This window comes from Orcinus orca, chromosome 5 (genome assembly GCF_937001465.1).
Source record: "Orcinus orca chromosome 5, mOrcOrc1.1, whole genome shotgun sequence".
NCBI lineage: Eukaryota > Metazoa > Chordata > Mammalia > Artiodactyla > Delphinidae > Orcinus > Orcinus orca.
The window spans coordinates 89582625-89609894 of record NC_064563.1 but is presented as its reverse complement, the minus strand read 5'-3'; the positions used below and the strand labels follow the sequence as shown (position 1 = coordinate 89609894).

General features: G+C 38.7%; 1 protein-coding gene across 1 annotated transcript in view; it reads right to left on the bottom strand.

Moving 5' to 3' along the window:
* Positions 1–27270, bottom strand: part of CFAP44 (cilia and flagella associated protein 44) — a 137620-nt gene that overhangs the window by 84588 nt on the left and 25762 nt on the right. Inside the window, exons 6-14 of the mRNA XM_004272091.4 lie at positions 25350–25566; positions 23021–23135; positions 19964–20128; positions 10610–10765; positions 9761–9808; positions 9046–9145; positions 8263–8357; positions 5398–5607; positions 4664–4774 (exon numbers count right to left, since the gene is read on the bottom strand). Coding sequence (XP_004272139.2) covers positions 4664–4774; positions 5398–5607; positions 8263–8357; positions 9046–9145; positions 9761–9808; positions 10610–10765; positions 19964–20128; positions 23021–23135; positions 25350–25566 — 1217 coding nt within the window. The remainder of the gene's footprint in view (positions 1–4663; positions 4775–5397; positions 5608–8262; positions 8358–9045; positions 9146–9760; positions 9809–10609; positions 10766–19963; positions 20129–23020; positions 23136–25349; positions 25567–27270) is intronic.

The window sequence follows — 27270 nt, the reverse complement described above, 5'->3', positions numbered from 1 at the left end:
GTGCTGGGAAAACTGGACAGCCACAGGCAAAAGGATGAAACTGGACTACTATCTTATACCGTGCACAAAAATTAACTCAAAACAAATTAAAGACTTGAACGTAAGACCTGAAACCATAAAACTCCTTACAGAAAACATAGGCAGTAAGTTCCTTGACCTTGTCATTGGTCTTTGCGATGAGTTTTTGGATCTGACACCAAAAGCAAAGGCAACAAAAGCAAAAACAAAAACAAAACAAAACAAAAACAAAGTGAGACTACATCAAACTAAAAAAGCTTTTGCACAGCAAAGAACTCAACAAAATGAAAGGCAACCTTATGAATAAGCAAAAATATTTGCAAATAATCTATCTGAAAAGGGACTAATATCCAAAATACATAAAGAACTCATACAACTCATTAGCAAAAAAAAAAGCACAAAGAATCCAATTATAAAGGGGGCAGAAGATCTGAACAGACATTTTTCCAAAGAAGACATAGAGACAGACAACAAGTACATGAAGATATGCTCAACATCACTAATCATCAGGGAACTGCAAATCAAAACCACAATGAGATATCACCTCACACCTGTTAGAATAGCTATTATCAAAAAGACAAGAAATGTTGGCTAAGATGTAGAGAAAAGGGAACCCTTGTGCACTGTTGGTGAGAACATAAATCAGTACAGCCACTATGGAAAACATTGTGGAGATTCTTCAAAAACTTAAAAATAGAACTACCACATGATCCAGCAATCCCACTTCAGGGTATTTATCTGAGATGAAAACATTAACTGGAAAAGATACATGCACCCTCAAGTTTATCACAATATTCTTTACAATAGCCAAGATATGGAAACTATGTGTTCATTGAAGGGTGAATGGATAAAGAAAATATTCCATTGTGATTATATGTACACAATGGAATATTATTCAGCCATAAAAAAGAATGAAATCTTATCATTTGCAACAATATGGATGGACCTTGAGGACATTATGCTAAGTGAAATAAGTCAGGAAAAGAAAGACAAATATTGCACGATATCAATTGTATGTGGAATCTTTAAGAAAGAAAAAAACATTAGGTACAGAAAACAGACTGGTGGTTGCCAGAGGCAGGGGTTGGGTAATGATAAAATGGAGGGGTTCAAAATGTACAAATTTCCAGTGATAAAATAAGTCATGGGAATGTAATGTACAGCATGATGACTATAGTTAATAATACTGTACTGCATATTTGAATGTTCCTCAGAGTAGATCTCAAAAGTTCTCATGTATTGTAACAGATGTTAACTAGACTTATTGTGGTGATCAGTTCTCAATGTAAACAATTATCAAATCATGTCGCATATCTGAGACTTATTTATGTCAATTATACTTTAAAATCTAAAAAGAAGAATTATAATCATTAAAGGCATTGAATTAATTTTTTTTAAATCACCTCAAAAAAAAAAAAACCCTATGCTCTGATGGCTCTACTACCAAGTCTGCCAAAAACTCAAAATTGTAATATATTACAAATTCTTCAAGAGAGAGAGAATAGTTTACAACTCATCTTAGGAGATGAAAAAAACCTTAATAACAAACTTGATGATGAACTATGAAGACAGAAAATATCATCCAAATCTTTTTTATAAACATAGATGAAAAATACTAATGTTAGCAAACTGAATTCAATGACACATGAAAACTTTGCTAAACCGGCTAGTTCAAGACAACACAGAGAAACCAGTACAGCCACAGCTCTAAGAGCCAAGATAGCAGGAGAAGGGAAGCTAGGTGAGGTGAGCTGGGCATTCTCTGCACCTCTTTCTCCTAAGGGCATTGGTCAACTTACTGCATGGGACCTAGAAGCCAAACAGAATGCAGTGTTCTAGAGCTTTAGGCATTCTCTCAGAGATGAATAGACACAAGCTGAAGTTCAAAGTGACAAGAAAGTTAGGACCTGATGGCACATGATACCAGAGAAAAGGGAAGTGCAGAAAAGGGAGTCTGACATTCTGCTGGGCCTTTGCCTTTAAAACATTTGCACAACCCTAAGCTGCATGAGAACAGGAGTTGCTCATTTCATCCAAAAAGTCACATTATTGTTTACTTACTTTCATTTTTGAAAGATACTACCACTGGGTATAAAATTGTGGGTTGGAAGTTATAGAACTATAAACTGCTAAAAGAAGACATCTACTGAAGAAATTCAATCCATTATTAAAAATCCTCCTACAAACAACAAATCAGGTCCAGAGAATAGAAAAGACTATTTTTTTTAAAAAAAAAAAAAAAAAAAGAGGACAGAAATACCTTGATTCCAAACCTGGCAAGGACATTACAAAAGGGGGAAATTATCACTCTGTTATGAATGTAGATGCAAAAATCCTTAATAAAATATTAGTAAACTGTGTGTGTGTTAAAATATAGTGAGTTGATGTGTGCTAGGATGACAAGAAGGAGGTCATTTTAGGCAGAGAAGATCAAGTTCAAAGCTTAATGCATGAAACAAAGAGGAACAAGACAACATAGAGGAAGAGACAGATTTAACAGATGTTTAGGGTGCATAACCAATGGGGGGGCTTGGTGAACCACCAAAGCAGGGTGGTTAGAGGTAGGGAAGAGATGGCTCTAAAGATTTTCTGGTTTAGGTAACAGGGAGAATGGTGTTCTCAGAAAAATGCAGGAGGAAAAACAACATGTCTTAGAAAAACTCTAATGAATTTCATTTAGACACATCAAAATCACCCCCAGAAATTCGGAAGATCACCAAGTTCAGTCAATTCTACCTATCTCTTATCCACACGGTCTTTCACACTTTGGTCACATCTTCTCTGGAACACAGCTGTCCAATAGATCTACCTGCCTCTCATTTGGCTCCCTTGTAACTTCTCCACACTGCTGCCTAAGTGATCATGGTAGTGACCACTGCAGATGGAATGGTTCTGTGTGTGATGCAGCTTTATTGGAAACCAAAATAATGAGCAGAAGCTTAATGCATTCAGAAAGGTAGGAGGTCTGACCAGTGAGCTGGTAGGGGCTAACAGCTATTGTTATTTGGACAACTGAAGTGTGCAGTATCAGTTACACATGTTAATTTACTTTTTTCCCTCAGCTTCATTGTAATATAACTGACATAACATTGTGTAAGTTTAAGGTGCGTAACGTGATGATTTGGTGCATGTATATATTGTGAGATGAGAGTAACTTACATTAGTAATTCCCAAATAATACTAGATATATAATTGCTAATTGGCACCACTGCCTGAAATGACTTTTGAATTGTTTTTTTTGGGGGGTGTGTCTTTTCTGCCTTAATTTTCGTTTTAGTTTCTTATTTTGAAGTAACTATTAATACATAGGAAGCTGCAAAGATAGTACAAAGAGGTTTATACCTTTTGCCCAGTTTCTCCCACTGGTTACTTCTTCTGCAACAATATCAAAACTAGGAAATCAACATTAATATAGAATGCGTGTATAGTCCTGTGTCATTTTATCACATGTGCAGATTCATGCAACCATCCACAATCAAAACATAAACTATCCCACCACTACAAAGATCTCCCTCAAGCTGCCCCTTATAGTCACACCCACCCCCTTCCCACCCATCGTTTCCAACCCCTGAAAAATGCTGGGTTTTTTAAAACTTTGTTATATAGGGAAATGATTGAAGGATGCACAAAATATTATATGTTGTGATACAATAGCTCATGCTTTAACACAGAGCATCCTTTGCAGCTCTCTTTCCTTCGCCTACACAACTTGCACTCTCCTCCTCTCAACTAACTCACATCATGTGTTAACTTCTCCCTTTCTTGATATTCCCTTTCTTGATATACATGCTCTATATTCACAGCACGTATTGTCTATACCACTGATATCACTGATAATTTAGTCACCCATTCCCTTGTGAAATCTTAAATAATTCTATCACAGATAAATATAACTTCTTAAACATGTGCATTTTTTTTTTCTCCTTCAGAAGATACTGTTATATACTGCTTATTGAATCCATTGCCAGGGCCTAGCAAAGATGAAAACAATGAGTATTTGTTAATTAAAAAAATATTTTTTCTAGGTACTACTATATTTTTATGGCCATTTTCTTTAGAAGAGCTTAAAATAGATTACAGATGTTACCCCCCACCTCCAAAATCCTGACAGTACCTCTACACAGTTCATCAGCATTATTATTATGCTGGAACCCTAGTACAAGTACCTGGTTTAGACATTCAATCAATATTCAGGTGACTGAATTATCCTATGCTCAAAATTAGGGAAATTAGGGGCATTAAATAAGATTAGTAATCAATACTGAATCCCCAATTGTTATTAGAAAAGAGGCAACGGAAGATTAGAAGAGAAAATGGAGCTGGAATGGGAGCAGAAGGGAAGTAAAGAGATTAAACATGAGGACAAGTACACCCAACACATTCTGACATGTTGTGTTTTGGGCTGAAGTCTCCATTGTTGAAGCAAAGTCTGATACAATAATTAGATTATGGAAGAAGGAGGAGGTAATGGGAAGGGCTTGAAGCTCCTGAGTAATGCTCCACTAGTAAAGCTGAGCAGCTTCCCTGGCCCCTCACAGCGGGACCCAGGAGTGGAGCTAATAATTCCACCCACTATTGTCTATCTACCAGATCACTTCACTACGTAGTAACTGAGACTTAAACACGAAGACAAATAACTACTTACATGAGAGGCTGTAGACCAGGTTAACTGGCAAACAGGTCCAGGAGTAGTAATATAACCGATTGGCTTATAACCCCTTTCCACTTCAAAGAAGAAGACAGTTTGATCTTTACTCTAAGAAAAAGAGAGATACCGAAATACATATTATTATGAAACATATTGCATACAGTACAAAGAAGCATTTAACAGCTATATTACACCCACTGTATACGTATACCTACAATGATCATATTTCCCCAGGTTATTCTGGGAACATTCTTGTTTCAAATATTTGCTTCATTTTCCCCATGAGAACACTTGACAAACCATGTTTTCTTGTATGTGTTTCTGAAAAGATGCTCACCATACCTGTATATAAGATTCACAAAAAATTCCACAATGCATACGCTCACCTATTTATGCATAAAGCATTTACATGTTTATTCTCTTCATTTAGGCCAATTCCACATAAGAACATACCTAGGTTATAAAACGTTCATTATACATAAAACATGTTGCATGATTCCCAGTTGAACATTTCTGTTCATTTAAAATAAGCATTACAACTCAATTTGTAAGAATATTTTTAAATGTCATGCACAGACTATACTGAAAGAATCTGAATACAAAGAAAACAAAATAGGGATATATTCTCAGAAAGGAATATAAGCAAATAAGGCATCATTAAGTAGGAAGACTAACAAGGCAGGGTTAACCAGGAAAATTCAATAGGAAACACAAGGAAATCTACTACTTACCCCTGTGGCTAGAACTTCTCCATCACGATCATAAGCTAAAGCAGTGACAGGAGAAGTATGAGGTTTGAAAACCTGTTTCAAACAAATATCTGCATCTGAAACTCTCTTCCGTCCCACAAAACTTGTGAGCCCTTCTGGATCATAAAGTTCAAGAATTCGAACAACGCCATCTTCAAATCCTGCAATAATCTGTGCTCCACTGTTGCTTACCTTGGACAAAAAAGAAATGCAAGGTTTCTGAAATTAGTTGATTAAGAAAGCTGTACTACATAACAGATTTCTGTATTTTATTTAGACTTAAATTATTTAACTAAATAATTAACTAAAATAAATGCTAATCAATAATTCCTTATACTACTTTCTGGTAACCTCCATCTCTTCTATGACAGTTCCTTACCACTGCAGACCATGAGACAGGTAAACAATGACAATCCAAGCATTCAATGAGCAAAAGCTGGTGGAGCGTCTGTCTACTATGTGCCAGGCACCCATCACCAGCAACCCAAGTGTGAGCATAAACAGTCTCAACCCCTGTTTTTACAAATGTATGGTCGAGTGGGAGGACAGACATTAATCAACCGCACAAATGAATATGGAATTATGAACTGAAATAAGTAAACAGAAATAAACATTCTGAGAGCACATAGCAAAGAAAGCTGACCTAGTCTGCAGCTTAGAGGAGAAGTCTGGGCCAGAGATATAAATCGAGCAATGTCTTAATGTACTACATCTGCTATCTCAGAAGGCATTCAGGAGAAGGGCAAGAGCCTTGGTATTCTTTAGAGCAGACTGATCATCCCTGAAGCCAGGCAATTACGAAAACCTTGGGAATAAGAAAACTATATTCCATTCAATTCCAACTGAATGTTTATGCAAACATTTACTAAGTGTCTAAATGTACCAGTAACTCTAGAGGCACTGGAAGTACAAAGATGAATAGGATATGGTGTCGCCATGAAGAACAAACAGTCTGGTGGGAAAGACAGTCAATAAAGCAAGTCATCTTAGTACACTGTGATAAGTGCTATAAAAGAGGTATATACGCAGTCCTTAAACAAAAACCGCAAAGGAAGAAGTACGCAGCTCTACGTGAAGGTGGGGTCATGGAGGCTATGCAGAGGAGATGATATCTGACCTGGGCTAAATTGTAAACAATGATGTGCAGTTTTCCAGAAAGGCAAGAGGGTATGAAGAAGGGGCAATTCAAGCATAATGTCCATATGATCATTACTTGGATATAAGGCTAAAAAAGAAAACATTCTATGGACATTGCCCAAGCATCTGAAAAAATGATTCAATTACATAGGCTGTATTTTAAAGAATTTAGGTAAGAGTGTAAATAGATTAGGATAAAGAGTGATCCGTGTTTGGTAATCTAAATACTCTGTCATTTCTACTTAATCCAGCCTCATCATTGTTCTGCTTCTATTCCCTGGCCTGAGTTCTCCTTCTGGTCTTGATCCCATCATGAAATTCCCCTCCATTCCAGCCACCTCCACATCTACTTTGGGCCTGGAACGTTTTCTCTTTGACTTCAACCCAAAACAATAAGGATAAAATATTCCCCAAATATTCCCATGACACTTGAAAAACTTGGCTGCAAATTTTTTGCTATGCCTCTCATGGAGAGGTGGGGTTTAAGTCCCTCCCTCCTTGAATCTGGGAGTGGGGGGGGCTTGTGACTGCTTCACCCAACTGAGTATGGTACAAGTGACATTATGTGACTTCCAAGGCCAGGTCATAAAAGGACAGCAGCTTCTGCCTTATTTGCTGGAACACTATATCTTGGAGCCCTGAGCTGCCATAAAGAAGTGTGTGACTGCCCTGAGGCCACCATGCTGTGATAATGACCTCTCCATGTGGCATGGGCTTCAGGTAAGCACTGCTGTTGACATCCCAGCTTAGCTTAACCTTCAACCCAGGTGCCAGACCTGTAACAAAGAAGCCTTCAGATGACTCTAGGCCCCAACCATTCAAATCTCCCCTACTGAGGCCCCAGATACTGTGAAGCAGAGATAATCCATCCTTGTTGTCACCTGTCCGAATTCCCAAACCAGAGACTGAGCAAAATAAGATGATTGCCGTTTTATGCCACTACATTTGGGGTAGTTTATTACACAGCAATAGACAACTAGAACAATGATCTCTAATTTTTTCCATAGCTCTTATCATTATCTAACATATCACATAAATTTACTTATTTTGTTTTTTGTCTGTCTCTGCCTCCTGTCTCCCACTCTAGTGGGAGATTCATGAGGGCAAATATTTTTTTTCTTTTTGTTCATTGCTATATTCCCAGAATCAGGACTGGCACGTTGCAGACATGCTGGAAATATAAAGAATGAATGAATCAGAGTCAGGCAAAGGACAGATACACAAAGTTCTGTCAGGTAATTACTTTTTTTTTTTTTTTTTTTTTTGCGATACGCGGGCCTCTCACTGTTCTGGCCTCTCCCGTTGTGGAGCACAGGCTCCGGACGCACAAGCTCAGCGGCCACAGCTCATGGGCCTAGCCACTCCGCGGCATGTGGGATCTTCCCGGACCGGGATGCGAACCCGTGTCCCCTGCATCGGCAGGTGGACTCCCAACCACTGCGCCATCAGGGAAGCCCATCAGGTAATTACTTTTTAACATGGAACTATTTCTAAACTTTATGTGGCATAACAATAGATTTTCATTAAAACAGAACCAAAACCACAATAGCAAAGTCACGATATGATTTCTATCACGTTCTGAGTGAACTAAAATTTTTGTTCTTCCCTAAAATCCAGAGTCATAAAATATCTGTGTTTCTAAGAAATAGCACTAATACACCATATTTACAAATAGATTCTAGTAGAAATTCATTATAACAATAAGCTTACCCGTCGTGGTACCCAAGTAAGGGCAGTACCTCCTTGTTTGAATTTCATCTGAACCAAAGGAGTTTTGCTAGCAAAATCATAGAGTCTAACAGAGCCTACAGAAAGACAGTTTTAAAAGAAACATTTATATATATATATAAATATCTTTAATAACTTTAGCTCACTTCACATTTAAGCACTAAACAAGAAACATCATAAAAATTAAATCAACTGATAATCTAATGGAACTTTCTTTAGTTAAAACTTTACATGTATACCCTCAATCAGGTAATTTATAAACATGAATAATGTTTATATGCCATTTTATATATATATATATATATATATATATATGCTATGCCATTTTATATAAGGGACTTGAGCATCTGTGGATTTTGGTATCAGTGGAGTCCTGGAACAAATCCCTACACAGATACCAAGGGACGACTGTAGTAAAGAAACAACTGATGACTGACTAGTGGATCAATTTCACCTTGCACAGTCCACATAGATTCACTGTAAGTCAAGAAGGAAGAAAGGAGATGGAAAGAAAAGGAAAAGCATGAATGTGGATAACACCAAGATGAATGGTATTTTCACGAGTAACTTACTGATGTGTCTTTATTTTAATCTCTCACAATAACCATGGTTGCCGTATTTTGGGCCCTTTCCCCTCTCCTGAAACTCACCTCACTTGTATCAAGAAGTTTCCCTTTCGGAAAAATTCTCAAATACTTTAATCAAACACATTAAAAAATGAATTGAAAACAAAACACAAAGGTCCAGATATGAGTTCCTACTTACAGTCCAAGGCAGTAGTGGCCATGAGATAAGTTAGAGGAGAGACGGCCAAGGCTTCAATGGCTCCAGAATGGAAGGAGAAAAGGCATTCTGGATCTTGGGTCTGATAACAAAAAAAAGATCCTATTAGAGCTCAAAGATAGGCAAAAAGATCCTATTAGAGCTCAAAGATAGGTTAACACAGAACTAAGGCCAAGTTTAAAGAAATGCAATTAGAACCCTGTATCATGTGTGACTTTATCTGAACAGAAATAAGAAAAGGCATAAGATAGAAAGGGCGCTGAAGTTTGGAATTAGGAGAGACAGATGATGCAGTTGATGGCTGTGTGATTTGGCACAAGTCACTTCAAATGCCGGTTTCCATTTCTTCATCAGTAAAATGAGATGATGGCAACTGCCTGCCTACAAAACAGAGTAGTTGTGAGGATTATATGAGATAATAGACATTAAAATGCCATATGTTTATGAAAACTGTAAAGCACTGTATAATGTTAGGCATTGTCATTGCCACTTTTCTTGTAAATTGTTATGAGATAGATCCTTTTTTATGTAAAGTCATAACGAGAGAAAGAGACAGAGACAGTATGAATTCTCTGGATATGATGAGCAAGTTTTTGATGACAACAATGATCAAATATGAAAAAAGAGTATCTTTTAAAGAATAACAACAAAGGTCTTTACTATGAGAATTAGAAAAAAAGAAAAATAGGCAACTTACAATATTTGAAAAGCTAAGGTCAAGCTTCCATATGGCTCCACTGGAATCCTAAAAAATTAAATACCTAATAATATTTTGTTCATCATTTTAGACTTTTATCAAATTAAAGGAATTTTTTTTATGATTTAGTTAAAGGACAAAACATACCAAAAACTTACATATATTTTAAAGTGTGATTGAAATTAAACAATAGCAACTTTCATGCATCTTAGAACACGACACAATAAATGAAGCAATCTCATAAAACTTATAGTCAATTTAACATAATAAAAATGCTAATTTGTTTTCTGTGTATAAAATACAAGTCAATTAAATATCAAAATTCACGGAACTCTTCATTGTAGTATCAACAGTAGTCTTAATAGTACAATGGATTTACAGTGACCATAAATTATACTACTATTTTAATTTTATGTCCAAATAACTTTTTTTTTTTTCTTTTTGCGGTACGCAGGCCTCTCACTGTTGCGGAGCACAGGCTCCGGACGCGCAGGCCCAGCGGCCATGGCTCACGGGTCCAGCCGCTCCGCAGCACATGGGATCCTCCCGGACCGGGGCACGAACCCGTGTCCCCTGCATCGGCAGGCTCTCAACCACTGCACCACCAGGGAAGCCCCAGATAACTTTTTTTAATGTATTTTTTTAAAGCCTTTATTGAATTTGTTACAGTATTGCTTCTGTTTTATGTTTTGGTTTTTTGGCCATGAGGTATGTGGTATCTTAGCTCCCCGACCAGGGATCAAACCTGAACCCCCTGCATTGGAAGGCAAAGTCTTAACCACTGGACTGCCAGGGAAGTCCCAATGTCCAGATAACTTTAAAGAGCAAAGAGAGAAGAGTGCATCTTACCTGAGACAACCAAAAGTTATTTCCAATTTCATTCATTTTTATCATAGAGAAGAGTCTGACATTCTTGTCTACTTGAAGTTCATTAATGGGCTCTATCTCTAACAATCCAGTCTCGTCTATAGTATCAGCAGTGTCTATTGTCTCAAAATCCCATATCTTAAAAAATAAGAAAATACTTTAATCAATCAGCAGTTTCTGGATGTATATTTTATAAGCCAGAAAAGGCCCCATTTTTTTTCAAAAGTCATTTCTTCTTGTTTCAGGAAAATAATGAGTAGGTATAAATTAAAACACCAGACAAAATCTAACCCTGGGATTTTGCTCTGAAATGGGAATAATGAATTATTATAATTTCCTTTGTATTTATGGAGATTAGTGAGAAAATACAGACCTGAATAAGAATTCTAATTTGCCCAAAGTAAACTTTATTTCAAGGTTTCTGTCAGGCCTTACTGCATATATAGTGGCCGCAAGGAATAAATGGTTCAGTCATCCACTGAGACATCATGACGAGCCTCGTCTTACATTAGATTCGTGGGCTCCTGGAGAGGGGACACAGACCTTCTTGCTTAATGATCCAAGCACTATCTTCATTATAAGCAGAGAAAAATGGATGTAGGTAATGTCTTCATGAGATAATGTTTCTCTTCCTTATCATAGATTTAGAGTGTACTATTCAGATAAGGATTGTTGTTCTTGCGATAGGAGACCAGAATAGTACCAGGGAAGGATGAGGGAGCACAGTTTCACTTTATGTGGTGAAGAGACTCAGAAGGACTTCCTCTGTGAAGTGCCAAAGCCCAGCCTGGATGGTTCTGTAGCCACATCCTGCTACGTCATCCTAGACTCAACAACTCAGACTCTGGGAGGATTGGTAGTGTCCCACAGAGTAGCATTGTGGAGGAGAGTCCCAGATCCTAGGGTCAGACTAACTCCTGGGAGTTGGAGTAGGTTTTTCCTAGAGGGTGAGAAGTAGAGATTTACAACATAGAGGACTGAAGAGATAAGGGCAGACTTTGAAAGGGGAAGCAAATTAGTGATGTCCATGAAGGGATCTTCTGTGAAGTATTTAACTTCTCTTCTCTTGAGGTTTTCCTCCACTTGATATTTTGACGTATTTGGGGGTGACATATGCCTTGGAAGGATACTGAATATGTTTTATGACATAATAAAGGACAAAAGATTCTCAGAGCAATGAGTAAAATAGAACAAAATTAAATTTAACATGACTCAAAAAGCCAATGGTAAGAGGACAAACTGTGGAAGACATGTCTCTAATATATTGTGGGAGCCATACATAAGCTCAGTAAGTATCAGAGTAACCATACTAGTAAAAAAAATAATAATACAGTCTTACTTCTGATAATACTACTTCCTAAAGAATGTCCGGAGAATACTCCCTTTTATGAATATTTTCTTATGAAAGGCCCCAGTAGAAATACGTACTGTGGGGACCACAAGGCAAATCAGAAGACTGCAGGTTTGCCAGCAACAGCAGGGTACCTACACATGGGTAGGTGGGAGAAGAGGTGTGACAACAGCCAGAAGGATGGAGATGCAGAAGCAATGTCCCAGCTTAGCCCACACTATGGGCAGGACAGTGTCCACAGGTGAGGACAAGCGAGTTCACTAGTGCACAGAGCACCAGGAAGGGAGCATCCAAAGGCAAACCCTATCAGCTCACCTTTGTATTTCTAATCGGTAAACTCAGTAAAAAATTACCTAACAAATGTTTGGCCTCGTTGTCCCTAGAAAATGACCCATTCATACCAGGCATTTTGGAAGGACATCTGAGTCCACTGTTAATACTGTGCTAACATGGGACGAGGGGAAGATGGCGTAAGAATAAGACACGGAGATCACCTTCCTCCCCACAGATACACCAGAAATACATCTACACGTGGAACAACTCCTACAGAACACCTACTGAACGCTGGCAGAAGACCTCAGACCTCCCAAAAGGCAAGAAACTCCCCACGTACCTGGGTAGGGCAAAAGAAAAAAGAATAAACAGAGACAAAAGAATAGGGACAGGACCTGCACCAGTGGGAGGCAGCTGTGAATGAGGAAAAGTTTCCACACACTAGGAAGCCCCTTCGCGGGCGGAGACTGCGGGCGGCGGAGGTGGGGAGCTTCGGAGCCACGGAGGAGAGCACAGCAACAGGGGTGCGGAGGGCAAAGCGGGGAGATTCCCGCACAGAGGATCGGTGCCGACTGGCACTGACCAGCCCGAGAGGCTTGTCTGCTCACCCGCCGGGGCGGGCGGAGCTGTGCGCTGAGGCTCAGGCTTTGGTCGGAGCGCAGGGAGAGGACTGGGGTTGGCAGCGTGAACACAGCCTGAAGAGGTTAGTGCACCACGGCTAGCCGGGAGAGAGTCCGGGAAAGGTCTGGAGCTGCTGAAGAGGCAAGAGACTTTTTCTTCCCTCATTGTTTCCTGGTGCGTGAGGAGAGGGGATTAAGAGCGCTGCTTAAAGGAGCTCCAGAGATGGGCACGAGCCACGGCTAAAAGCGCGGACCCCAGAGACAGGCATGAGACTCTAAGGCTGCTGCTGCCGCCACCAAGAAACCTGTGTGCGAGCACAGGTCACTATCCACACCCCCCTTCCAGGGAGCCTGTGCAGCCCGCCACTGCCAGGGTCCCGGGATCCAGGGACAACTTCCCCGGGACAACGCACGGCGCACCTCAGGCTGGTGCAACGTCACGCCGGCCTCTGCTGCCGCAGGCTCGCCCCACACTCTGTACCCCTCCCTCCCCCAGGCCTGAGTGAGCCAGAGCCCCCGAAGCAGCTGCTCCTTTAACCCCGTCCTGTCTGAGCGAAGAACAGACGCCCTCCTGCGACCTACACACAGAGGGGGGGCCAAATCCAAAGCTGAGCCCCGGGAGCTGTGAGAACAAAGAAGAGAAAGGGAAATCTCTCCCAGCAGCCTCAGAAGCAGCGGATTAAAGCTCCACAATCAACTTGATATACCCAGCATCTGTGGAATACCTGAATAGACAACAAATCATCTGAAATTGAGGAGGTGGACTTTGAGAGCAAGATTTATGATTTTTTCCCCTTTTCCTCTTTTTGTGAGTGTGTATGTGTATGCTTCTGTATGAGATTTTGTCTGTATAGCTTTGCTTCCACCATTTTTCCTAAGGTTCTATCCGTCTGTTTTTTTTAAAATTCTTTTTCTTAATAATTATTTTTTAATTTAATAACTTTATTACATTTTACTTTATTTTATTTTACTTTACCTTCTTTCTTTTTCTTCCTTCCCTCCTTCCTTCCTTCCTCCCACCGTCCCTCCCTCCCTCCTTTCTTTCCTTCTTTCCTTTCTTCCTTCCTTCCTTTCTTTCTTTCTTCCTACTTCTACTAATTCTTTCTCTCTAATTTTTCTCCCTTTTATTTTGAGCCGTGTGGATGAAAGGCTCTTGGTGCTGCAGCCAGGAGTCAGTGCTGTGCCTCTGAGGTGGGACAGCCAACTTCAGGACACTGGTCAACAAGAGACCTCCCAGCTCCACATAATATCAAACGGCAAAAATCTCCCAGAGATCTCCATCTCAACGCCAGCACCCAGCTTCACTCAACGACCAGCAAGCTACACTGCTGGACACACTATGCCAGCAAAACAAGAACACAATCCCACCCATAAGCAGAGGGGCTGCCTAAAATCATAATAAGTCCACAGACACCCCAAAACACACCACCAGACGTGGACCTGCCCACCAGAGAGACAAGATCCAGCCTCATCAACCAGAACACAGGCACTAGTTCGCTCCACCAGGAAGCCTAGACAACCCACTGAACTAACCTTAGCCACTGGGGACAGACACCAAAAACAACGGGAGCTACGAACCTGCAGCCTGCAAAAAGGAGACCCCAAACACAGTAAGATAAGCAAAATGAGAAGACAGAAAAACACACTGCAGATGAAGGAGCAAGATAAAAACCCACCAGCCCTAATAAATGAAGAGGAAATAGGCAGTCTACCTGAAAAAGAAGTCAGAATAATGATAGTAAAGATGATCCAAAATCGTGGAATAGAATAGACAAAATGCAAGAAACATTTAACAAGGATCTAGAAGAACTAAAGATGAAACAAACAACGATGAACAACACAATAAATGAAATGAAAAATTATCTAGATGGGATCAATACCAGAAAAACTGAGGCAGAAGAACGGATAAGTGACCTGGAAGATAAAATAGTGGAAATAACTACTGCAGAGCAGAAAAAAGAAAAAAGAATGAAAAGAACTGAGGACAGTCTCAGAGACCTCTGGGACAACATTAAACGCACCAACATTCGAATTATAGGGGTTCCAGAAGAAGAAGAGAAAAAGAAAGGGACTGAGAAAATATTTGAAGAGATTATAGTTGAAAACTTCCCTAATATGGGAAAGGAAATAGTTAATTAAGTCCAGGAAGCACAGAGAGTCCCATACAGGATAAATCCAAGGAGAAATATACCAAGACACATATTAATCAAACTGTCAAAAATTAAATACAAAGAAAGCATATTAAAAGCAGCAAGGGAAAAACAACAAATAACACACAAGGGAATCACCATAAGGTTAACAGCTGATCTCTCAGCAGAAACTCTGCAAGCCAGAAGGGACTGGCAGGACATATTTAAAGTGATGAAGGAGAAAAACCTGCAACCAAAATTACTCTACCCAGCAAGGATCTCATTCAGATTTGATGGAGAAATTAAAACTTTTACAGACAAGCAAAAGCTGAGAGAGTTCAGCACCACCAAACCAGCTTCACAACAAATGCTAAAGGACCTTCTCTAGGCAAGAAACACAAAAGAAGGAAAAGACCTACAATAACGAACCCAAAACAATTTAGAAAATGAGAATAGGAACATACATATCGATAATTACCTTAAATGTAAATGGACTAAATGCTCCCACCAGAAGACATAGATTGGCTGAATGGATACAAAAACAAGACCCATATATATGCTGTCTACAAGAGACCCAATTCAGACCTAGAGACACATACAGACTGAAAGTAAAGGGATGGAAAAAGATATTCCATGCAAATGGAAACCAAAAGAAAGCTGGAGTAGCAATTCTCATATCAGACAAAATAGATTTTAAAATAAAGACTATTATAAGAGACAAAGAAGGACACTACATAATGATCAAGGGATCAATCCAAGAAGAAGATATAACAATTGTAAATATTTATGCACCCAACATAGGAGCACCTCAATACATAAGGCAAATACTAACAGCCATAAAAGGGGAAATCGACAGTAACACATTCAAAGTAGGGGACTTTAACACCCCACTTTCACCAATGGACAGATCATCCAAAATGAAAATAAATAGGAAACACAAGCTTTAAGTAATACATTAAACAAGATGGACTTAATTGATATTTATAGGACACTCCATCCAAAAACAACAGAATACACATTTTTCTCAAGTGCTCATGGAACATTCTCCAGGATAGATCATATCTTGGGTCACAAATCAAGCTTTGGTAAATTTAAGAAAAATGAAATTGTATCAAGTATCTTTTCTGACCACAACGCTATGAGACTAGATATCAATTACAGGAAAAGATCTGTAAAAAATACAAACACATGGAGGCTAAACAATACACTACTTAATAACGAAGTAATCACTGAAGAAATCAAAGAGGAAATAAAAAAAATACCTAGAAACAAATGACAATGGAGACACGATGACCCAAAACCTATGGGATGCAGCAAAAGCAGTTCTAAGAGGGAAGTTTATAGCAATACAAGCCCACCTTAACAAACAGGAAACGTCTCGAATAAACAACCTAACCTTGCACCTAAACCAATTAGAGAAAGAAAAACAAAAAAATCCCAAAGTTAGCAGAAGGAAAGAAATCATAAAGATCAGGGCAGAAATAAATGAAATAGAAACAAAGAAAACAATTACAAAGATCAATAAAACTAAAAGCTGGTTCTTTCAGAAGATAAACAAAATAGATAAACCATTAGCCAGACTCAACAAGAAAAAAAGGGAGAAGACTCAAATCAATAGAAATAGAAATGAAAAAGGAGAAGTAACAACAGACACTGCAGAAATACAAAAGATCATGAGAGATTACTACAAGCAGCTCTATGCCAATAAAATGGACAACCTGGAAGAAATGGACAAATTCTTAGAAATGCATAACCTGCCGAGACTGAATCAGGAAGAAATAGAAAATATGAACAGACCAATCACAAGCACTGAAATTGAAACTGTGATTAACACTCTTGCAACAAACAAAAGCCCAGGACCAGATGGCTTCACAAGCAAATTCTATCAAACATTTAGAGAAGAGCTAACACCTATCCTTCTCAAACTCTTCCAAAATATAGCAGAGGGAGGAACACTCCCAAATTCATTCTACGAGGCCACCATCACCCTGATACCAAATCCAGACAAGGATGTCACAAAGAAAGAAAACTACAGGCCAATATCACTGATGAACATAGATGCAAAAACCCTCAACAAAATACTAGCAAACAGAATCCAACAGCACATTAAAAGGATCATACACCATGATCAAGTGGGGTTTATTCCAGGAATGCAAGGATTCTTCAATATACACAAATCTATCAATGTGATAAACCATATTAACAAATTGAAGGAGAAAAACCATATGATCATCTCAATAGATGCAGAGAAAGCTTTCGACAAAATTCAACACGGATTTATGATAAAAACCCTGCAGAAAGTAGGCATAGAGGGAACTTTCCTAAACATAATAAAGGCCATATATGACAAACCACAGCCAACATCATCCTCAATGGTGAAAAACTGAAAGCATTTCCACTAAGATCAGGAACAAGACAAGGTTGCCCACTCTCCACACTCTTATTCAACATAGTTTTGGAAATTTTAGCCACAGCAATCAGAGAAGAAAAGGAAATAAAAGGAATCCAAATCAGAAAAGAAGAAGTAAAGCTGTCACTGTTTGCAGATGACATGATACTATACATAGAGAATCCTAAAGATGCTACCAGAAAACTACTAGAGCTAATCAATGAATTTGGTAAAGTAGCAGGATACAATTTAATGCACAGAGGTCTCTGGCATTCCTATACACTAATGATGAAAAATCTGACAGTGAAATCAAGAAAACACTCGCATTTACCACTGCAACAAAAAGAATAAAATATCTAGGAATAAACCTACCTAAGGATACAAAAGACCTGTATGCAGAAAATTATAAGACACTGATGAAAGATATTAAAGATGATACAAATAGATGGAGAGATATACCATGTTCTTGGATTGGAAGAATCAGCATTGTGAAAATGACTCTACTACCCAAAGCAACCTACAGATTCAATGCAATCCCTATCAAACTACCACTGGCATTTTTCACAGAACTAGAACAAAAAATTTCACAATTTGTATGGAAACACAAAAGACCCCGAACAGGCAAAGCAATCTTGAGAACGAAAAACGGAGCTGGAGGAATCAGGCTCCCTGACTTCAGACTATACTACAAAGCTACAGTAATCAAGACAGTATGGTACTGGCACAAAAACAGAAAGATAGATCAATGGAACAGGATAGAAAGCCCAGAGATAAACCCACACACATATGGTCACCTTATCTTTGATAAAGGAGGCAGCAATGTACAGTGGAGAAAGGACAGCCTCTTCAATAAGTGGTACTGGGAAAACTGGACAGGTACATGTAAAAGTATGAGATTAGATCACTCCCTAACACCATACACAAAAATAAGCTCAAAATGGATTAAAGACCTAAATGTAAGGCCAGAAACTATCAAACTCTTAGAGGAAAACATAGGCAGAACACTCTATGACATAAATCACAGCAAGATCCTTTCTGACTCACCTCATAGAGAAATGGAAATAAAAACAAAAATAAACAAATGGGACCTAATGAAACTTAAAAGCTTTTGCACAGCAAAGGAAACCATAAACAAGACCAAAAGACAACCCTCAGAATGGGAGAAAATATTTGTAAATGAAGCAACTGACAAAGGATTAATCTCCAAAATTTACAAGCAGCTCATGCAGCTCAATAACAAAAAAACAAACAACCCAATCCAAAAATGGGCAGAAGACCTCAATAGACATTTCTCCAAAGAAGATATACAGACTGCCAACAAACACATGAAAGAATGCGCAACATCATTAATCATTAGAGAAATGCAAATCAAAACTACAATGAGATATCATCTCACACCGGTCAGAATGGCCATCATCAAAAAATCTAGAAACAATAAATGCTGGAGAGGGTGTGGAGAAAAGGGAACACTCTTGCACTGCTGGTGGGAATGTGAATTGGTACAGCCACTATGGAGAACAGTATGGAGGTTCCTTAAAAAACTAAAAATAGAACTACCATATGACCCAGCAATCTCACTACTGGGCATATACCCTGAGAAAACCATAATTCAAAAAGAGTCATGTACCAAAATGTTCATTGCAGCTCTATTTTCAATAGCCCAGAGATGGAAACAACCTAAGTGCCCATCATCGGATGAATGAATAAAGAAGATGTGGCACATATATACAATGGAATATTACTCAGCCATAAAATGAAATGAAATTGAGCTATTTGTAATGAGGTGGATAGACCTAGAGTCTGTCATACAGAGTGAAGGAAGTCAGAAAGAGAAAGACAAATACCATATGCTAACACATATATATGGAATTTAAGACAAGAAACGTCATGAAGAACCTGGGGTTAAGACAGGAAAAAGACACAGACCTACTAGAGAACGGACTTGAGGATATGGGCAGGGGGAAGGGTGAGCTGTGACAAAGCGAGAGAGAGGCATGGACATATATACACTACCAAATGTAAGGTAGATAGCTAGTGGGAAGCAGCCGCATATCACAGGGAGATCAGCTCGGTACTTTGTGACCGCCTGGAGGGGTGGGATAGGGAGGGTGAGAGGGAGGGAGACGCAAGAGGGAAGAGATATGGGAACATATGTATATGTATAACTGATTCACGTTGTTATAAAGCAGAAACTAACACACCATTGTAAAGCAATTATACCCAAGATGTTAAAAAAATACATAAAATAAAAACAAATTGATATCTAAAGAAAAAAAATATTGTGCTAACATGGATATTCATTTTCCAAAGCTACTATTGATATATCAACAGAATCAAAATAACAAAAGGTCCCCTCAGAAAACTTCAGTGCCAAGATGTAAATGAATTTTGACTAGAATTTAAATATTTACCACAAGAGAAGCATTATTTAAAATGAGGTGGCCCTAGGAGTAAATGACCACTGATCTCCTTCATCAAGTGACCTTAGTGAGAAATAAAAATCTGATAAAACCCACAGGGTGATCTGCAAGGTTTTGATGTGGGTGCTACTGTCCAAGTGTAAAGAAAACTTACCCTAACACATCCATCTGACCCGATGGTGATGACTTCACCCTCGTCCAGCATTATCTGGTTAATGGGACCCTGGTGACAAGTCTTGCCTGCAGCTCGACTCAGCTCGACTTTGATGTGGCCACCTTCCCAAAGCAGCATGTTGCCCCATTCTGATCCTGAGAGCACCTGGCAGGTGTGCGGAAAGGAAAGAACGTGCATGAAGACAGACAAACGTGTATATATGCTTCAAAGAGCTGGTGAGACTTGTTTCTAAAGATTTTTCTTGGTTATGAAAGTAAAAATTTTAATTTTTAAAATAATAAAATACAGCTATGAAAATTCACTACCCCAGAAACAACCACTTGTCACATTTTGACATATTTGCTCCTAGCATTATATATAGTTTTACCTCATTGTGTATGTTGGTTAATTTTTCAAACATATCGGCAGTAGATTTCTTTGTACATCTCTTCAGGACACAACCCAGGAGTGGAATTACCAGGTCAAAATTTAGAGACATGTTTAAAGTCCTTGATAGATGAAATTCTACTTTTTAAGAGTGATAATATCAAATGTTATGTTTGATAATTGTGAGGTCAGTACTGAACTCAGCAAATTATAGCAGAATATAATTCAATTTCAAATAAGGATGATCATCTAGAACCACTTCACATTAATGCACTTAATCCAGCACTTCCCAAAGTATGTACCACCAAACACTAGTTCTTAAGATGTTTAACTAATAAGTAATACTAATTGAGGATTGACTCCATGCCAAGCAGTGCTTGAGCACTTAACATATGTTGTTATTTAATCCTAAAAACCATATGAACTAGGTACATTTACCAAGGATACCATGTGCTGTTGTACAGGTTGGGTACTTTATTTTCCCAGAAGAGACAGTTTTTCTCATTTGCACAAAGGAACCATCTGGGCTGATGATGGAAGTCCTGACTATTACTCTCCCCATTTTATAAAGTAAAAAAACTGAAGCACAGAACAGTTAAGTACGTTGCCCAAAATTACTCAGAGGAGTCAGGGTTCTAAACCACGCGCTGTGGCTCAAAACCTCCCATTCCAACTAATGCTGCCTCAAAAGACATATGCTAGGGAAAACAAAGTCAAACAAGTTTCTTTTCTCTAGGACCCCTTGGAAGCGTTTTTTTCTTTTTTTTTAAATTAATTAATTTATTTATTTTTGGCTGTGTTGGGTCCCCGTTTCTGTGCGAGGGCTTTCTCCGGTTGTGGCAAGCGGGGGCCATTCTTCATCGCGGTGTGCGGGCCTCTCACTATCGCGGCCTCTCTTGTTGCGGAGCACAGGCTCCAGACGCGCAGGCTCAGCAGTTGTGGCTCATGGGCCCAGTCGCTCCGCGGCACGTGGGATCCTCCCAGACCAGGGCTCGAACCCGTGTCCCCTGTATTAGCAGGCAGACTCTCAACCACTACCAGGGAAGCCCCCCTTGGAAGCTTTCATACAGAAGTGTTCACTGGGAATCACCATGAGAAATTTCTAGCTGCAAAGGAATTTGACCAGGAAAGTCTTTTCATAGAGTTTCTGTGCAAAAGAATGTTGCAGGCGATGCCCTTTGGGGAACTCTGATCTAATTCTTGCCTGCCTGCTCGAGGACTCTGCAGCCCCATTTTCCTCTCACCTAGAGGAACTTATGACCTGACTCAGTCTTTTCTACTTCTCCAGTCTACCTATGCTTATCTATTCTACCTATTTTACCTATTAAGCCTCAGCCCACTTGTCTTTACTTAGACTTCTTTTTTTCTGTCCAGTAACTAAAACCACCAAAAGTCACCAAAGCCTATAAGTCATTTCTTTCTGAAATGTCACTCATGTCTAGCTTCCCTCTTCCATTTGTCCTGAGTAGAGTCCAGACTCTCATTTTCTCTTCTTACATAAAAGCAGTATCTTCCTTCTGAGCTCATCTCCTTGACTCCACATTTCCCTTCTAATATGCTTGGTATTTGTGGCCAAATTTATATATAACTTCTTTCATTTGCAACTCTACTCTTCCAGAACCTAATAGTTCCGCCTGGCTGTTCCAGTCCTCATACACTAGGGCCCCACCATACTTCTCAATCTCATTTCCCACTCCTTCCCAACATGAGTACTCCAATTAATCCTCTAAATATGTAATATTTACTCCTAACTCTAAATATTTCCTTTTGTGGCTCTTTCATTTAAAATGGGTTCTTTTCTCCCCTACCTCTACACAAACTCTTCTGAACCTTTTTCAGATATATCTCATACCATGTTTTTAATGATCTTTAGCTTAATTCTTACAGAATTTGAAGCTGGAATGATTTATTATCATCTTATAGGTTTGGATATATAATTTATAATTTAGCCAGCACCCAAGCCTTTTTATTTCCTACCATACACCATGATTTCAAATTAAGAATATTCCACTAGGCAATCACTAGACCATTTGGTTCCTCAGAGTAATATTTGTATGTTGGCATTTACTTATAACTGAGATGACCACAAATAATACTATATAACTCGTCCTAATAGGAAGCCTTATACAATATTAATGGAGAACTGATCCTATAGGCAATATGTCTATAAATTTTATAAGAAGAAGAAGAAACTAACAGATTAAAATTGCAGTGTTGTAGATGTCACTATACAGTGGCTCAATCTTCCTGAACAATAATTTGGTAATAAAAGCAAAAGCCACAAGACTGTATATAACCTTTGACCCAGTAAGTCTTCTTGGAGGATCATGGCAAAGAAGAGAGAAGGGAAAGATAAACACTATAAACGTTGCAACTCCATGACATAGTTAAAAGTGACCAGTACTATGTGAATATATGAAAATGTTCACATACTTTATATGTGTATATAATATTTAGTAAAGACAAAATGATATGTACATGTGGATTATGAAAATTTCACAGAATTAAAATTGATAATCTGAAAAGGTAAAATTAAAAGCTCATTATATTTGCAATTATAGTATCTGTTATTGCCAATACTGGCAGTGCTTTTTAGACTGCTTTCATATATATATATCACTTCACTTCATTTCAATAATTTCATTATTGTAGAATAGTAGCTGTACTCACCTTCCCATCCGGGAGCTCCATGTAACCTTCTATATCATTAGTGGCTGTTTTGCCAAATCGACCCAATGAACCCTGAAGCTTGAGGCCAGTGAATGTTAGAGCCATTTCCCAGAACCTGCCAACAAATAAGAGCCTGAATGTACCTCAAAGAAATTTTATTAATTTTAATATCACCCAAACACTTACATATTTCATAGTCACATATTATTTCATTTATCCATTCATTCAATTAAAATGTATTAAGTATCAACTACCTGTCAGGCAAACTTCTAGGCAATATGAATTCGGCATCGAGCAAAATAGTCCAAAAAGAAAAAATTCCATGCCTTTGCAGATCTTACATTTTAGAGTTGTGTTTTCCTATGCAATAGCCACACATTTGACTATTTTAATTTAGACTTAAAGTAATTAACATTAAATAAAATTTAAACATCAGTGTTTCATTCAGACTGACCAGTTTCAAGTATTCAATAGCTACATGTGGCTACTGTCTACTAGATTGGCCAGCACAGAACACTCCCACCCTAGCAGAAAGTTCTACTGCACAGTACCACTTTAGAGGATATAAAAGTTTTCCAAAAGTTCTAATTTACTTGTTGTGTAACTTTGAGTGATTTTCTTGATCACATTGTACTTTCATTCGCTCGTGTGTAAACTGAGAATATTATTTGCACCAACCTCATGAAATTGTTGAAAAACTCTTTTAGAACAGTGCCTAGCACATAAAGTCAATAGATGTTAAGTTACTAATATTTTCTTATTCATAATCTAAACAAATGAATAGTCAGAATGATGAAAAACCATGTAGAAAAATGAAAGAATCTGGCCTACCAACTGGATGTAGAATAGATAATGGACAGTATCAACAAGCCAATAATATAAAGCCAAGAGCCTAAATGACCAACACCCTTCTCCAAGGCTGTTGTAGGTCCCCTGATCATGTTTCCATTTCCTCTGTTTCTTTTACAGCACACCACACATGAAATTGTTCAAGGTCTATCTTTCCCCAAAGACATAGCACATAGAAAATATGCACTCCAGTAAACAATGGAAAAATTAGAATTTTTTAACCTATAGCCAGCAGAGAGTTAGTTGACAATTCCAAGATTTAAAAATCTGTTCAATTATTCTATATTTCAAAAGGACCAGACTTAAATTGTAATGAAAAGAATTTAAGATAGATTAAAAAACCTTTCTCATAAAGAGACACTGGGAATCAAGTTAAGGGCAGCTCAAGAGTAGTGCTAGAGGAGGGTGGGAGGGAGGGAGACGCAAGCGGGAAGAGATATGGGAACATATGTGTATATATAACTGATTCATTTTGTTGTGAAGCTGAAACTAACATACCATTGTAAAGCAATTATACTCCAATAAAGATGTTTAAAAAAAAACAAAAAAAACAAAAAAAAATACTTTAAAGAAGGAAGATAAGAATAGGTAGACAATGATATCAAATTCTGTGAAGAGACCAGGTAGACTAAAGATTTGATAACCAAAAAAAAAAAAAAAAAAGCAAAGCCATAATCCCTTGAACAAATAATTTCTTAAGAATATGATATAATCTTAGTTATCAAAACGATGTCAACAATAGGTTTGTAATGATATAGGAAATAAATACAACTGAGTGAAAAAGGATAATGTATTACGACTGTGGAATACAAGAGATCAAATGGAAATTTAACAAAATGTTAATAATAGTTGTTCTTTAGTGGTGGGAATAAAGGTGATTTTAAGAAAAATAATAAAAAAAAAAAAAAAAAAAAAGAGTAGTGCTAGAAGGTTGTTAAATAAAGGACAAAATCAATTCCATCCTGAACAAAGAACAAAGGGTATAATATAGTGGAAAACACCCAGAGACCTGAGATCAAGAGTAGGCTCTGTTACCATTTAGTATTGAGGGTCCTGCATCAGGAATGGTTCTGTTATAATTCTTATTCTACAAGTGAAGACTGAGTTCAGAGACATCAAGATGACTTATCCATCTCACAGTATCACTACAACACATTGAACAGTGGATATGAAAGTTCAATATGAACTTGGACACAGCACGCCAATGTTACTAAGACATTATACAAACTCTCTTAGGAAGTGAAGCCTACAAGAAGGCAGCAAGCAAAATTCAAAAGCCCTTCTTTTATCTATGCTGTTTTCAGTAATAAAATCTCCATACCCAACTAGAAAAGCTGCACTACAGTTAGTTTTTTAAATAACACATTTAAAAATTATCCTAATGTTAACAACATCAGCAAAAATGTCTCCAGCTGGTCAATCCTCTTAGAAAAGACCCTAACAATAAATGACTAGCACCTGTATCAGTCACGTAACCTACTTGATGTGGCCGGATCCCGATGTAGTAAGCTGCTCGTCATCTTCAGGATTGAAAGTAACCTTGAACACTTCCTGGGAAAAAGCTTTTGTCCTCAGTAGGGGCTGCTCTTCTTTCCAATTCCAGATTGTCAGTGTGTAGTCAGGGCTGCCACCAACAGAGGCCAGCAAGGTACCATCGCAGTTAAAGTCTACATATGCATAGGCCAGATCAGTCCCATCTGAAAGGATGAAAAGATGAATGCAAGTCTAATGAACACGGACAGCACTTACTTTTCAAAAGTGTATTATTTAAATTAAAAAAAGGAGAGAGGGCTTCCCTGGTGGCGCAGTGGTTGAGAGTCCGCCTGCCGATGCAGGGGGCGCAGGTTCGTGCCCCGGTCCGGGAAGATCCCACGTGCCGCGGAGCAGAAGGCCCGTGAGCCATGGCCACTGGGCCTGCGCGTCTGGAGCCTCTGCTCCGCGGCGGGAGAGGCCACGGCAGTGAGAGGCCCGTGTACCACAAATAAATAAATAAATAAAATTTTAAAAAGAGAGAGAGAGCACCCTTAGTGGTGTGCATTGGTGGAAGAATGCCAAGACTCCCCTAAAGAAACAATTCCAAAATCACTCATCACCCTTGGCTGTAGAATGAACTACATGATATGGGGGGAGGGGGGAGGGTGAAGAAATCTTAATCACACTTTGCATGAGAAAAACACTTTGAGAATACATTCTACTTTATGAAGCGGGGAAGGGTGACACAAAAGCATATTAGACGGCAGAGAGAAATCAATTTAAAATCTGTCACTGAAAATTTCACGAAATAAAAATTGATGACTTCAGGTTTCTGCTTATGCGTGTGAGGAGCTAAGAAATCACCATTCCATCCTAACAACAAGTAAAAAGCTGAACAGACTGAAAAATCAACAGCTCTTCTTGCATCTATACGAGAAGAAAGGAACCAGGGCAAACCCCTGCCCCCAAGAATGGAGAGACCACCAGGTAAATACAGGGATTTGCAACTCACCAGAGCAGAGGCTTCCAAGCAGCAACAGCCAGAACAGCTCAAGGAACCACTGCCGGTGAAGTAAAACATGAACTCTAACTGACGAATTGCTGGAGGCTCAGTGTGGACAAGTCTGAGAATTAAAAACTCCAGGGGGACCCAGTCATAAGGTGGCCCCAACAATATTGTGAGATTTACCTCCAGGAGTTGACCAGATTCCTAAAGTAAAAACATCTAGAAAAATCCCCCCAGGCTTCCAACAGAAGGAGGGGAAAAGGAACCATTTTGAAATACCCGAGAGCCTCTGTTCTTCTTAATAAGGTCTGCCCTCAGGGGAAACTAATTAACCAGAGCCTGAGGCTGGAATGTTATCAGAGCTTAACTGACCTGGAGAAGGAAATATCCAACCCAGCCCACTCTAGCCGTCCTGTCCTACCTAAGAGGGGAGAAAAATGCTGAGAAACATTTGTGAAGTTCACAGTCCAGAGGCATAGGCTCACCAAAAAACTGAGACCTAATCCCAGGACTAGAGAATGCTTCCCCTGCCCCACACCTTACCACCAGGTGACTAAAGTCCTATTTAAGGCAGTTCTTTTTACCCAGTACATCATGTCTGGCTACCCAGAAAAAATTACAAGGCATACCAAAAAGCAAAAAAAGACAGTTTGAAGACACAAAGCATGCAGCACAACCAGACATGGCATAGATGTTGGAATTGTCATATTGGGAATTTAAAACAACTATAATTAATATACTAAGGGCTCTAACAGATAAAGTAGACAACATATAAGAGCAGATAGGCAATGTCAGCAGAGAGATGGAAATCCTAAGGAAAGAACCAAAAAGAAATGCTAGAGATAAAAAAAAAACAAAACACTGTAACAGAAATGAAGAATGCTTTTGATGGGCTCATTACTAGATTGGACACAGCTGAGGA